We start from the raw sequence: 12,984 nt of genomic DNA, 5'->3' as shown, positions 1-12,984 counted from the left end.
TTCATCTATTTCGCAATCATGTATAATATACCACTAATGTATATATTTTTTATTCTGCCTATCTTTGTTTAATATATTAATTTGTTGGCAATTTTACGTTTATTTTATTCGTCTTTTTTCTAGATCTTTGACAATTAATCTATTTTGGTACTCAGTGATTCCTAATTTTTAAAGATTAAAATTTTAAGTACTAGCGACAGCTAAGACATACTGGAAAATTTGGTGGATTAAGAGATTCAGACCAATAGGTAAGTTATTATTAAGACTATTTTGAAGTATTAACATATTATATTCATTTAATATTTAATTATGAATTCTAATTATAATCACAGTTTATTTTCATCTAATTATATAAGAATGTTGATATACCTTATAAAACCAAATTTTATACTTTTAGTTGTACAGTTATTTTAAAAGCACCTATTTACGTACTATAAAAAAAATCTTTATATTATCTGAAAAAATAATTGCAGAATGATTAATTTAAAAAAAAACATTAGTTAACCTTTACCTCTATTTTATCACAATTTATATTATACATTTTTACCACAAAGTTTTACTATTTTATTTACTTCTAATCTCTAGTAGAATTAGCTAGTACAGTAGTAAAATATTCAATTAAAATAAAACTTCCATATACTTTTATCTTTGAATCGATATATTAATATAAGTTTACGTTTGATTTCTGTTTTTAGATACTGCCAACTGTTCAATAATATCAGTAAATTAAAGTTGACAAATATGTCAGTATCCAATGATAATAGTAACAATTATAGCAATACTTGTGTTGTTTGTTACAAAAATGTTGAGTACTATAGTATTGGCATGTGCGAGCATCCTGTTTGCTTTGAGTGCAGTACTCGTATGAGAGTATTATGTCAACAAAATGAATGTCCCATATGTAGGCAGGACCTGCCAAAGGTAGTATTTACAAAAGAGATCAAAGCTTTCCGTTTTTTAAAGAAGGGAAATTTATTGGATATAAAGTACAATATATATTTTGATAATGCTGAAATTCAAAACAAATTTCTCATACTATTGGCACATACTTGTACTATTTGTGCCAATCAAGTCTTCGGTTCATTTACCAATCTTCAGGATCACATGAAAAGGAAGCACGACCTACATTATTGCCAACTCTGTGCTGATAATCTGAAAGTAATTATTCAACAATTATCTATCAATTATTTTTTAAATTCAAATATATTTGACTAAGTAATTAAAATAATACTCTATCTAATCATATATTTAAAGCTTTACGTTTAAAGTAAAAACTTTAAGAATTATTGTAGTTGCAATTAATTTAATGAATATTTTATTGCTTTAATCAATTTTTTATTACTCAGGAGACCAGAATTATCTAAATAAGAATGTATTCTTAAAAATTAATTTAAAAAAATTAATTTCTATTTGCTGATGATTCAAAATCAGCTACTGGATAGACAATTTGTTCTTGATATTTATTTTTATAGTCAATCTTTTTTTTTTGAATCTAATCTATAGAAATAAGCTATCCTGAATATTGACTATGAATTTTGTAAATTCCATCATAAAAAATTATCATAAAATAAATCGCAGTAGATTTGAATTAATCAATTAGAATTTAAAATATACAAATACAAATAACATAGATAATTTAGATAATTCTGAATTATTAAAATTATTAAAATCATGAAAAGTTTGTTCTTATAGAAAATAATTCTAATGTCAAAACAAGAATGTATCGATTGTCTTTTATAAAATGAATTTGTAAAAATCATAAATTTCGAAAATATTATTTAAAACCTTATATACACGAATGAACAGATTTATATTAACAATATTATTCGTATATGAAAGTTGGTAAAAGCTTTGAATAATGAATGGATGGAAAAATTCTGATCTTGTAGAATTAATGAGAAATGGCATGCCGTAACAAGTAGCTAATGATAAAAGATCCTTCTTAACAATTTTAATATGTATTCTTGTGTTTTTCATTTCTATTTATGTATTTTGATATATTTTACGAAGCCATATAGTAATCTAAATATTATAATTGTCAACTGATGAATTATGACAGCTTAACAAATAAATAAAAAATACTTAAAATAATTAATTCTATAGCTATAACCACCTTCATTCGGCAGTAAATTTTTACTTAAAATTATTTATCAATCTCGGTAATTCTTTAGTTGTATTGATATTACATTTAAAAACTATTTATTATTACAAACTAAATGAAAATAGGATATACAATAAAAAAAATATATATATATATTTATATAATATATATATAATATATATATAATAAAATATAATATCTAAGAACTAATTTTTAATATAATTTGAATATCATTATGAGTACAATTCAATTGAAAATCGCTCATTGAACTACTCTATGTATAAATTTGCATTATTTCACAAAATAAAAATGTTTTACAACTTATTTGTATATTTGCACTGTTCACTCAGTTTTTTTATATCTTTATTATATTTCGAAATGATATGGATAAGCCTTTTATTTTGTAACAAATAATATCATTAAATAAATATTTCTATAAAAATTATGATATTGAAAAAATGTTTGAATCGTATATCTAGAAAAACAGTTTAGTCAATTATATTTAGGAATGTTCTATTTATATTATTTACATTATAAATAGAAATAATTTGATTAAAATTATAATTATTTATAAATATATAAATACTATTTTTATAAAAAGTTTTAGTAATTGATTCTTTAATATTTATAATACTTAAAAATGAACATCTCTTTATGATTATTCATACTTACACTGAATTATATTTAAATTGTTTTCTAAAATAAAAACTAAACTTCTTTTTTAGAAATATTAATGACAATTATAAAAGAAATATATATATATGCATTTAAGTCAACTCGAATAAACGTACTATTTGATATAGTATTATATATATATATATATATATATATGCATATCAAGAATATCATTGAAAATTGTAAAATTCTATAAAATAATAATTGATTTTGTCGAAAGTATATTTGTCCGAGTTAATTGAAAGAGCTTCGTATTTTTTTTATTTAAGATATTTTCAAGTATTTTCAAATTAATCAGAGATTTCATTGAGAATGAAAATAAATAAATTTTTATAAAACGCGTTTGAAGTTTTTATCCAATGCCGAGTATATGTAATATTTAACTTTTTTGCTGCCAAACAATTCTAAGAATTTATATATATATATATATATATTTATTTAGCGTCAAAAGTTTGTATTTCTTGAAATTGATAATAATAGAGATTGCCTCGGTTATTTATATTCAACGTATGAGTATAAATTTAAATTTATAATATGTAATACTATTTGAATAATAAAAAATGAATTTCGACGCTTTTTTTTATTTTAACAATATAAATGAAAATTATTTATAGTTTTTTAAACATTTATTTTGGTGTTAATCAGAAACTTTTTTCTGTTCAATTTTTATTTTCCTTAAAAGATTATGTTTCATTCGTTAATTTTTTCCTGCTTTTTATGGATTCTTTATAACGTAATTTTATTATAAATAGAGTGCATAAACATTAGACACATTATATAATGAATTACTCTTCGTAGCTGAAATTTTATTTGAGATCCTCGAAAATTCATATCGGCAATATTTCTTTTTATATCTTGTTATGCCGCCTTTGTATACACTCTTGAATGCTAAATACCTAAGAAAACCGAATTACAGTGAGAACGAAGCGATGGTGGAAAATAACGGAAGTATGTTGTTTTCTTATATAGATCTTCTCGTACGAGCGCCGTTGCTACACGAGGGCAGAACTGTCGAAGCATCAAAGCAAAGGCGACCAGGATGACAAGAGCCACAAGGGCCATCCTCTATGCGAGTTTTGCGATCAACGTTACATGGACGTCGACGAGCTGTACAGACACCTCCGACGTGACCACCTCTTTTGCCACTTTTGCGACGCGGACGGCTTCCATCAGTACTACAACTCTTATGACTATTTGCGCAAGCACTTTCAGACGGAGCACCACCTTTGCGAGGAGGGCAGTTGCATTAGCGAGCCATTGACGAGCGTCTTCCGCACGGACATCGACCTTAGGGCCCACAAGGCTAAAAAACATGGGAAACAACTCGGCAAAGCCGCGGCCAAGCAGGCGCGTACCCTCGAACTCGAATTCACCCTCGCGCCCCGGGGCGATCTTAGGGGCAGGAGGGGACCGCCAGGTAGATAGCGTTTACTTGATCCTTGATAGCTGATGATATCGGACATTAGCCGTGGTCTTTACACTATCATGTATATGAAATTCATTAACTTTGTTTAAACGGACGACGTATTATAATATTGCATTATTTAACGGTTTAAGTAGCTTTCGTCATTCGAATCTTTGACCGCGTATAATGCTTTATTTTAATCAAAAAGTAAATTGTAGTTTTATTCGATGTGCTGGGGTTTCAATTCACTTTTACTTGTATGGATTGTATCAATATTAATAATGTATTAAGCCGAATGCAAAATATCTTTCAGTTGCTGTTTACCAAAAATTGTATAACTGTTTCGTTTCATTGAATGGGAGTGAGCGTAGAGTAGAACAAACGTGGGAGTTTAGACTAAGTCTCAAATAAATATATTGGTACTATAATGCCACATAACACTCAACCTACTATAAATTTGCTAAATACTAATGCAAATATGTTAATATCCGCCCTTATAAGTGCATAGTAAGTAAATCGAGCTAAGACCTCGGCATTATCATCAATTGCAATTTTTTTGCTCTAAAGTACGTAAATGCCGATTTGTCGTCAGGCGCAACGAGGGGCTCACGGGATCACGGGGGCTACCATCAGCCTCATCAGCAATTGGAGGTTGAGCCAGCGATAGAAAAGCCAGTATTTACCCGACAGCCCCTCGTAGATGTTCAGTCGACCCAGGAGTTCCCGCGATTGGGTAATGTCGAGTCCTCACCATGCCCGGCGCCGGGTCCCGGTCAATCCAAAACCCGAGGTAATCTTACCATATGCAGCACCTTGCGCAAGGGCAATTACGACGAGAACTTCCCGGCGTTGGGACCCGAGTCCGCAGCCGCACCCCCGAGCTTGCCCAAGTCTTTCAATGTGAGCGTATCGAGCACGAATAAGGCCGCGAGATCGACTTTCGCTAAGCCGGCCACCACCGCCGCACCCGATCTCTCCATCCATGTTAATCGCAGGTGAGTCAGAGAGCGACCGGTTTCCATTCCTCCGGAGCGTGTCAACTACGCTTTTTTGTTTTGCTGTTCGTGATAACGAAACAGAAAAGAACGATATTCGTTATCACGAACTACTACTAATGCCAACACGAGTACAGTTTGAAGAAGTTAATTTTATTATTTTTTATTATAATTGTTGTTGTTGTTGTTGTTTTATTTAATATTTTCACTCATTTGTGTTGAGATAAAGTAAATTGGCAAATATAATAAACCGGCGAATTTATATAATATAAAAGCACGCTCGTGTTCCGATCATGAAGTCATTATTGATGATATTTCAGTAAAGGATTTTTTAGAAAACGCGATACTCACGATTTCTTCAATTGCTAAAGATAGCTCGAATATTCATCTTAGTACCAGATCGTATTCGTAAGCATCAAGCGCTGCCTTCACTCATCCAGTATCCTGGAAAATCGATAAACTTTAAAATATAGAGGGAAAGCGATGATGGCAAAAATGTTTACAGGCCGAACGGTATGGTGATGACGCGCTTGAGCGGAAGCTCGAGCCTTCGCATAAAACCCGGGCCTTCCCGTGACTCGGACTTTCCGGCTTTGGGACAAGGTAGCACGGGATCAGCCGCGGATCCTTCTACGCGAACCTGGACGAAGATTACGTGTGTAAAGCCAACGACAACTCAAGTCAAGAAGGTCGCACCGGCCCCGCTCACTACCTCACCCCCTCCTCTACGTTCTGGCCAGGATTACCCGAGCTTGGCGAAGCCGACCAAGGGCCAAGGCAAGGGTAAGGAAACGACAGCTCCGAACGGCTCTCCCTCCCCTTGGCTTCAGGTAAGTGTATATATAATCAGTTGGTTGCTTAGTGGATCTTGAAATTTCTTTTATCGCCTAGTGTTCGCGCCTCTGTATTTCTTAATTCTGACAATTTTTAATAATTTAAAAGTATATTTAAAACAGTGAAAAATATTCTTAGGAAGTTTTAAAATAATATTAGCTTTTTTATCGCTTATTTTACTGAAGGTATTATTCTCAATAATTTTTCAATAATTTTAATTATGTAGTAAAAATGTTATAAAGATTATAACGGTTGTTGACTATTGTTTTATACTTACTGTCCATTAATTACGTATATCATAAATAACGTATACCACGCCTAGGTACAATAAACATTTATTTTTATGAATTTTTATGAAAAGCTGAAAAAAAGTTTTCCGCTAAAATGAGTATATTTTCATTTTATCTATTTAAAATCGTAAATTATATATCAAATGCATATATTTTTTTTCTTTCCAATTCAATAAAAGTTCGTCACTGACTTCAGTTCCATTTATTATATTAGAATAAAATTAATATTTGCGATAATTATGATTAAATCAATTTTATTTAAGCTATATATAGTCCTTTAATACCAACAATTTGCTCTCCAAACATAATTATATATTGACAAGTGAAATCTATTGATTCGAATCAAGTAGGGATCTCAATGTGATAATGAAATAGTTCTTTTAGCATTTAAAAGTCGTCATAATTATGTCAGTCAATTATTCTTGCGGTTGCAATGGAAGTATTCAGCTAGTGATTTGCCGCGTTTTCAATGGACAAAAGATTTCGGTTCACGTGTAAATAATCATCGGAAAACAGGTTCACACAACGGACTCGAGCGACAAATTCGCAACGATAACGGCGGACGCGACAAAAGGCAAAGCTAAGAAGAAAAAAATGAAGCAACAGCAGCAACAGCAGCAGCAGCAGCAACATAACAGTCTTACGAACAACGAATCGACTAGCCACGTCCACGACGTAAACCGAAAAGCCGAGCAGAGAAGTCCATCTAAGGATACGGAACAAGAATCGAGTACGGTTGCACCTGTGACAATACCACGCAAGCGCTCGGAATTAAAGATCGAGAATCTCAATACGAAGAACAACAACTTAAGGTGATGAAACAACATCCTTCATTTACGAGTTTCGTTACGAGTTTCGTTGTTTTCTTACGTTTGAGGAACACATGAAATGAAAAATATTAATTTTACGGTTTAACTACTGACTTGATGATACATTTTGATATATAGATGAGTATCGATTTTAAAGCTAATAAAGATTCATAGGAGCTGGAAGGAGATAGCTAATGGCCGATACTCTCATTTTAGCACTAAAGTAAAAACCAGTGACAGTACTCGGGCCAATAACTTTCCGGTATTAAGTCGAAGTGGTAATCGACCCCCGGGTCTCGGGAGTCCGCCTCCGGGTTTCGGCGGCTCGACGACTGCAACTACACCGGCAACGCCGCCTCCGGGTTTTCTCAGCCGTCTCAATGGCCTCACCTTCACCAACAGTTCCGGCGAGAACTACACCATTGTACCTGATGAAACGGACCAACCGCATCGCTGCTACACTTATCAGCAGCCCGATAACTTTCAGCGACGTAATCAGAGCCTCATGGCCAAGTTCAATGACTGCCTTGGTCCCGATGACGGCGAAGACTTTAAAGCTTTTCGCTATCTTAGTCGACTATATCGCTCCGGCATTTACAATGCTGCCACGTATTACAAGTGAGTATTTTAAGAATATTCTGAAGACGATGCGGTCCACGACAACAATATCTTATTAATACTCTCAGTATTAATCCTTAACGTTTTGTGCTTTAACACTGTATATGATATGTATATATATATATATATATATATATATATATATATATCGAATTCAGACATTCATTGGAATTTAAATATAATTGCATGAATGATAAGCGTTTGGTGTGCTCAGTAGATAAATCAGACAGATCACAATATCAACGGTTCTTTAGGTTTCGACTCAATTAAACTTCTGTCTGCTGGTGAAAAGCTTTAATAAGACTTTTACAATGTACATGATTTATTTAGATATAAATTTAAATTTGTACAGATTTGTGTAGATAGTAAGCATATCACGATTAAAAGATAAGATTATTATTATGTACAAAATGGTTAAGTTAAAAAAAAATCACAAGTAACATTTTTTAAGATAAGATAAAATTCTGAATTATTATAAAAATTATAAATTTTTGTTATTGTCTTTATTGTAATTGACAATAATTACACTTAATAATGTATTTAACATTTTATCTTTTAAAATATTAATTTCACTACATCCTTTTGTTTATAAACGTTCAAGATGTTTGATCTCCAATTTGTGAGAATTGAAGGAGCATTACATTTGGATGGATTCTGACTATATAAAAGTAAAATTTTAGCAAAATAATATTATATTTGTGATATTGTTTATTTGTAATCTGCTTATTTGAATATCTTGGCAATTTATTTTTATGATTTTTCAGCAATTAAATATATTATTTTCACTAACACATATGCGTGCAATGTCTTTAAACGCATTTTCTCGATAAATAGTTTTATGTTACACAAGCACAATGCATCATTAACATCATTTGATATACAGTATTTTAACGTTTAGTTAATGTATTTTAAAATCATCTATTTAAATATACTTGAATTTACATATATTTAGTAAATTTTAAATGGACATAGGAATTTTATTCGCGAAATTCTTACAGCTTTGAAAGAAATTAAAATTCTGCAGTTTTTTATTTGATAATTAAAATAATCTCGTATTATCAATTGTTATATATACATATATTATATCAATATTATCTATACAATATGTATAATATAACATTATGTCCGTAATGCAGTACAGTAAAATTAATAATTTTATTATCTTGATAAGAAATAGTATTAGTTGTGCGTACCCTATATAAGTAATAATTAAATACTAAGATAAAAGGGGAGAACGTTGAATGCTTATTGTGAGCTTGTGTGTCTATCATCAACGTATAAAACAAAATAATTATGTTATGCATCAGGCAATGCCGTACGGTGATGGGCGTAGGATCGTTCAAGCGGCTATTCCCGGAACTCCTGGCATTGCTCCCGGACATTGATAAGCAACGCGAGCTCTTCGAAGTCCACAAAAACGAGGCGTCTGCGGACGACGTGTTCATGGCCGACCTCATCGAGTGCCCTAAGTGTGGCCAAATTCTCCACAAAGTCGATCTCCATTCCCATGCCACTAGTCACAGTATCGAGAACCATTTTCCGGTGCTTGGCAAGAATAGCCCTGCGAGTAACCACGTCTTGCCCAAGAATTAATCCTTTCACTCCAACGCAGCTATCTCCCATTCAAGATATCAGAGAGCACTGCGGAGGTATGTTGTTAAAGGGCATGCGCGATTTAAGATTGAGAATCAACGGTGGCTTCTCTTCTTTCTTTATCATTCGATAGGAAGTTTAAAGTCACGTCCATTGCGTGTCAAGCTAAAGAGGGGCAACCCGAATGTATATAACAGCAACACTAGCAACCACAACAAGAGCAGCAGCAGCAGCAGCAGCAGCAGCAACAAAAACAAACAACGAATAGCAACAGCAGTACCAAGATAACATTAACAACAACAGAAACAACAACAACTATAGTAATAAACAAGTGTGCTAAGACGGCGTTACCAAACCTTATAAGCTTTGCCAATTTTAGTTCTGAGTGGTCGATAAGCAATCACTTGTGAATTTAATTTTCACGAATTCTTTTTTTACCAATAAATATTAAGAGAAATAATGTGGCAATATTTCATAGTGTTTATGGAATAATACGAAGAAACTTTGGAGCGCTTTATTTTGGAGGCAAAATTGATCGAAAAAATATAAATTATTCGTATGCGTGTCTGTTGCGTTTAAGCATCGCACATGTTTCTTGTATGAACAATGAGCTGTAAAACAATTGCGTACACGAGTACGCTAGATATATACGTATGCACCTGATATAAAATCAAGATTGAAATTTACTAGATATAAGGTTTTCTTTTAATTTCCAATGTAAATTTCTTTTCTATTTCATAGTGTAAATATGGATTAAAATGTTCATTTTATCTTTCTCAACGAATTTAAAACTTTAAACTACATGAAAGTATATTTTTTAAACAAAGCATTATGAGCAATTACAGAAAATTAATTTTTCCATTCGAAGAAAAAAATAATTTTTAATTATTGCTCATTATATTATTTATCGCTTATGAAGTTAATAAAAACATGAAAAAAGTTCCAAAGTTATTAAAAATTATGTTTGTTAAAGAGTAAGCGTATTTATAGGTAAATTAATATAGTTTAATAATTTTTTAATTTTTTGTTTTTTTTTTTTTTTTAATTTGAAATAACTTCACATATAATGGAACGCGCGCGAGTACACACACACATACACACGCACATATATATACATATATATATACAGAGAGGGAGAGAGAGGGAGAGAGAGAGAGAGAGAGAGAGAAAGGCGAGATTCCAATAGGAAAAGATCTGTTTTATGTAGAATGGATTCAAAGTTTATTTAGATTATTTATGTTATTTTATAATTATGATAAAATACATTACAGTAAATAAAAATAAACGCTTCCTCAAAATATTTATATATTTTAATATAAAAAATTTAAATTAAGGATAGTTGAGATGAAATGGAAATAATTTTTTTTATTCATAATATTTTTTTATCAGTTAGGCAAAGTTTTTCTAGGTTTGGTATATTTTTGTATGTTATATATAATAGCAATGATTTTCTATCATTAAATGGATACTATACACTTTTATTAAATGACACCGTTTTTCAGAAAATTTGTATCAGAGTTATGGCTAAAATTAAATTTAATTACGTATAATGTATAGGTGCCATTAATTTTAATCCAGTTAAATATTTTCTTTCGTCTTGTAATTTTCGAATCGAATTCAATTTATTTTATAAATAATTCGATTTACTATTGAAAATCGTAAAAGCAAAATTACATAATTGCTCGTTCTTATGTACTTGTTGTTTTACGATACAGTGATATAGTATTAGAAGTTCATTTAATATCCAATTAAACTATTGCTTTGTTTTTAAGGCTTTTTATAGCCTTTCTCAAAGATTTCATCAAACGTTTATCAATAAATTATTTTATCAGTAATTTCTTTCTATTGATTTGAATTAAAAACCAATATCTATGTATATTCCTTTTATACCTTTTTGCTTATGAGCAGACTAAGTAACGTTGAATTTTTTATATTATACTTACATAATAATTCAAATAAATAAGATAAATATTTTATGTATTCCTAAATTAAGATTTCATATATATAGATGTAAATAAAATGGAAATGTTTTTAATTAACAATATTTTTTATTCACATTAAAGAGGAAAGATTCAAACAATTTATGTTATTAACATTAAATTAAAAAAAAAAATGTAATTTCAAATTTATATACTTTAATAACATCTTTTATAATAACAAATTAAAATCTTTTTCAAGATAAATGTGTTTTATAACAGAAAAAATAGAAAATTTACTTTCGTTCTAATTTTATAATGCTCACTGATGATCAAATTTTATATTCCAAATCTATAGAATTAATCATAAAAATGAATCATAAAATAATAAAACAAGTAAAAGGGGTCCCTAACACGAAGATTATAAAGACGTTTTATAAACTTAAATTCTTTTAGAACCTATAACTTAGGCGAATATTTAGAACAGTGAAGTTTTAAGAATAAAAAATTTAATTAAAAAGAATAAAATACTAATCAACGCTCTCTCTATAATAGTTGAATTAGACCAATAATGTGAATAAAAAGAGTTCTGTCTTTCAAAGATGTAAACTAGTCGGATTTCAACTATAAACGTGACTCACTTGAAGTGTCTATGTTAGTAATAAAAAGTTGTTAATAGTATCGCAGTATCGTTACCATTAAATTATTTGTAAGTATAAAGAATTATTTCTGATAAAGTTGTTCTTTTATTTTTAGTCTTTATATTTATGAAGATGAATAATTATAATATTCTATAATTGAGAATACATCTTATGATTATCTTATGACATGTTATATCTTCAAATGATTTATTATCATACATTACTTTTATTTTACACCTTAATTTTGTAATTTTATTTTATATATTCTTTGTGTAAAAAATAGTATTAAGTGTTGCAATTGAATAGATATATTAAAATTGTAATGGTATTTTTATTTTTTAACGCTTTAAAGAAATATTTTAATATTATACTTACTTATAGAATAATAGAATCTTAAATATGAATCGTAAAATATCAAAATATTAATTATTAATGAAATAATAAAAATAAATTCGTATTATGATTGTGTAAATGTGTATATACTTTATTGCAATTTTATAGTAATTTTAAACACAAAATAATATAATATAAAATAATAATTTAATAATTTATTTTATTATTATTAAGGGACTATCTTATACAAAATTACCATAAGAAGCTGATAATATAAACTGGCTAAATAATTGCTAATTTAACTATGTTCACAGATTCTTTTATTAAAAACATACATTATTTTATTTTAAACATACAATTTTAAAATGTAAATTATATTGAAAGCTTAATACTAAATGGAGTGTAAATGTAATAATACAAATAATATAAATGGTTTAAATAAAAATTTGAAAATCGTTATTAAAAAGCCGAAGTAAAAATTAATAGTTATTTCGTTTTTTAATAATAGAAGTAAATGATTTGAATATTTCCTGAATATCTATTTTATCAGATAATAATTATTAATATTAATATTTTATGCCATAATAAATTATTAATGTTTTTTTTATTGGCTTATGAACTTTCGATAATTTTTCTCGATACATTTTCAATGGAATTTGAATAGTTACATGGATTAGACAATTTTTTCTAATATTAGCATAAAAATAATTATAGAAAAAATGGTTGAATTCCATAGTTGACTATCAATAATTTTAATATTCTGTTTATATTAAT

The 12,984-nt window shown here is 29.3% G+C and overlaps 1 protein-coding gene across 1 annotated transcript; it reads left to right on the top strand.

The window, feature by feature from the left end:
- The first annotated feature begins 131 nt into the window (after nucleotides 1-131).
- On the top strand, nucleotides 132-9,546 carry LOC105365442 (zinc finger protein 598). The gene is made up of 8 exons (XM_011503611.1): nucleotides 132-248; nucleotides 696-1,158; nucleotides 3,746-4,193; nucleotides 4,774-5,176; nucleotides 5,682-6,006; nucleotides 6,817-7,112; nucleotides 7,326-7,727; nucleotides 9,035-9,546. The coding sequence occupies exons 2-8, from the start codon at nucleotides 742-744 to the stop codon at nucleotides 9,318-9,320; spliced, it is 2,577 nt and encodes an 858-aa protein (XP_011501913.1). The 5' UTR covers nucleotides 132-248; nucleotides 696-741; the 3' UTR covers nucleotides 9,321-9,546.
- The last annotated feature ends 3,438 nt before the right edge of the window (nucleotides 9,547-12,984 follow it).

This window comes from Ceratosolen solmsi, unplaced genomic scaffold (assembly GCF_000503995.2).
Source record: "Ceratosolen solmsi marchali unplaced genomic scaffold, CerSol_1.0 scaffold10, whole genome shotgun sequence".
Lineage (NCBI taxonomy): Eukaryota > Metazoa > Arthropoda > Insecta > Hymenoptera > Agaonidae > Ceratosolen > Ceratosolen solmsi.
The sequence above is the reverse complement of the archived record's forward strand: the minus strand, read 5'-3'. Positions and strand labels throughout refer to the sequence as shown.

Bases quoted from the DNA above. Each gene is read 5' to 3' on its own strand.
- LOC105365442 (XM_011503611.1), top strand. From the start codon at position 742: ATGTCAGTATCCAATGATAATAGTAACAATTATAGCAATACTTGTGTT. The intron at 4,194-4,773 runs GTAGATAGCGTT...ATTTGTCGTCAG, and splicing joins GGGCAGGAGGGGACCGCCAG to GCGCAACGAGGGGCTCACGG. The intron at 7,113-7,325 runs GTGATGAAACAA...CTCTCATTTTAG, and splicing joins ACGAAGAACAACAACTTAAG to CACTAAAGTAAAAACCAGTG.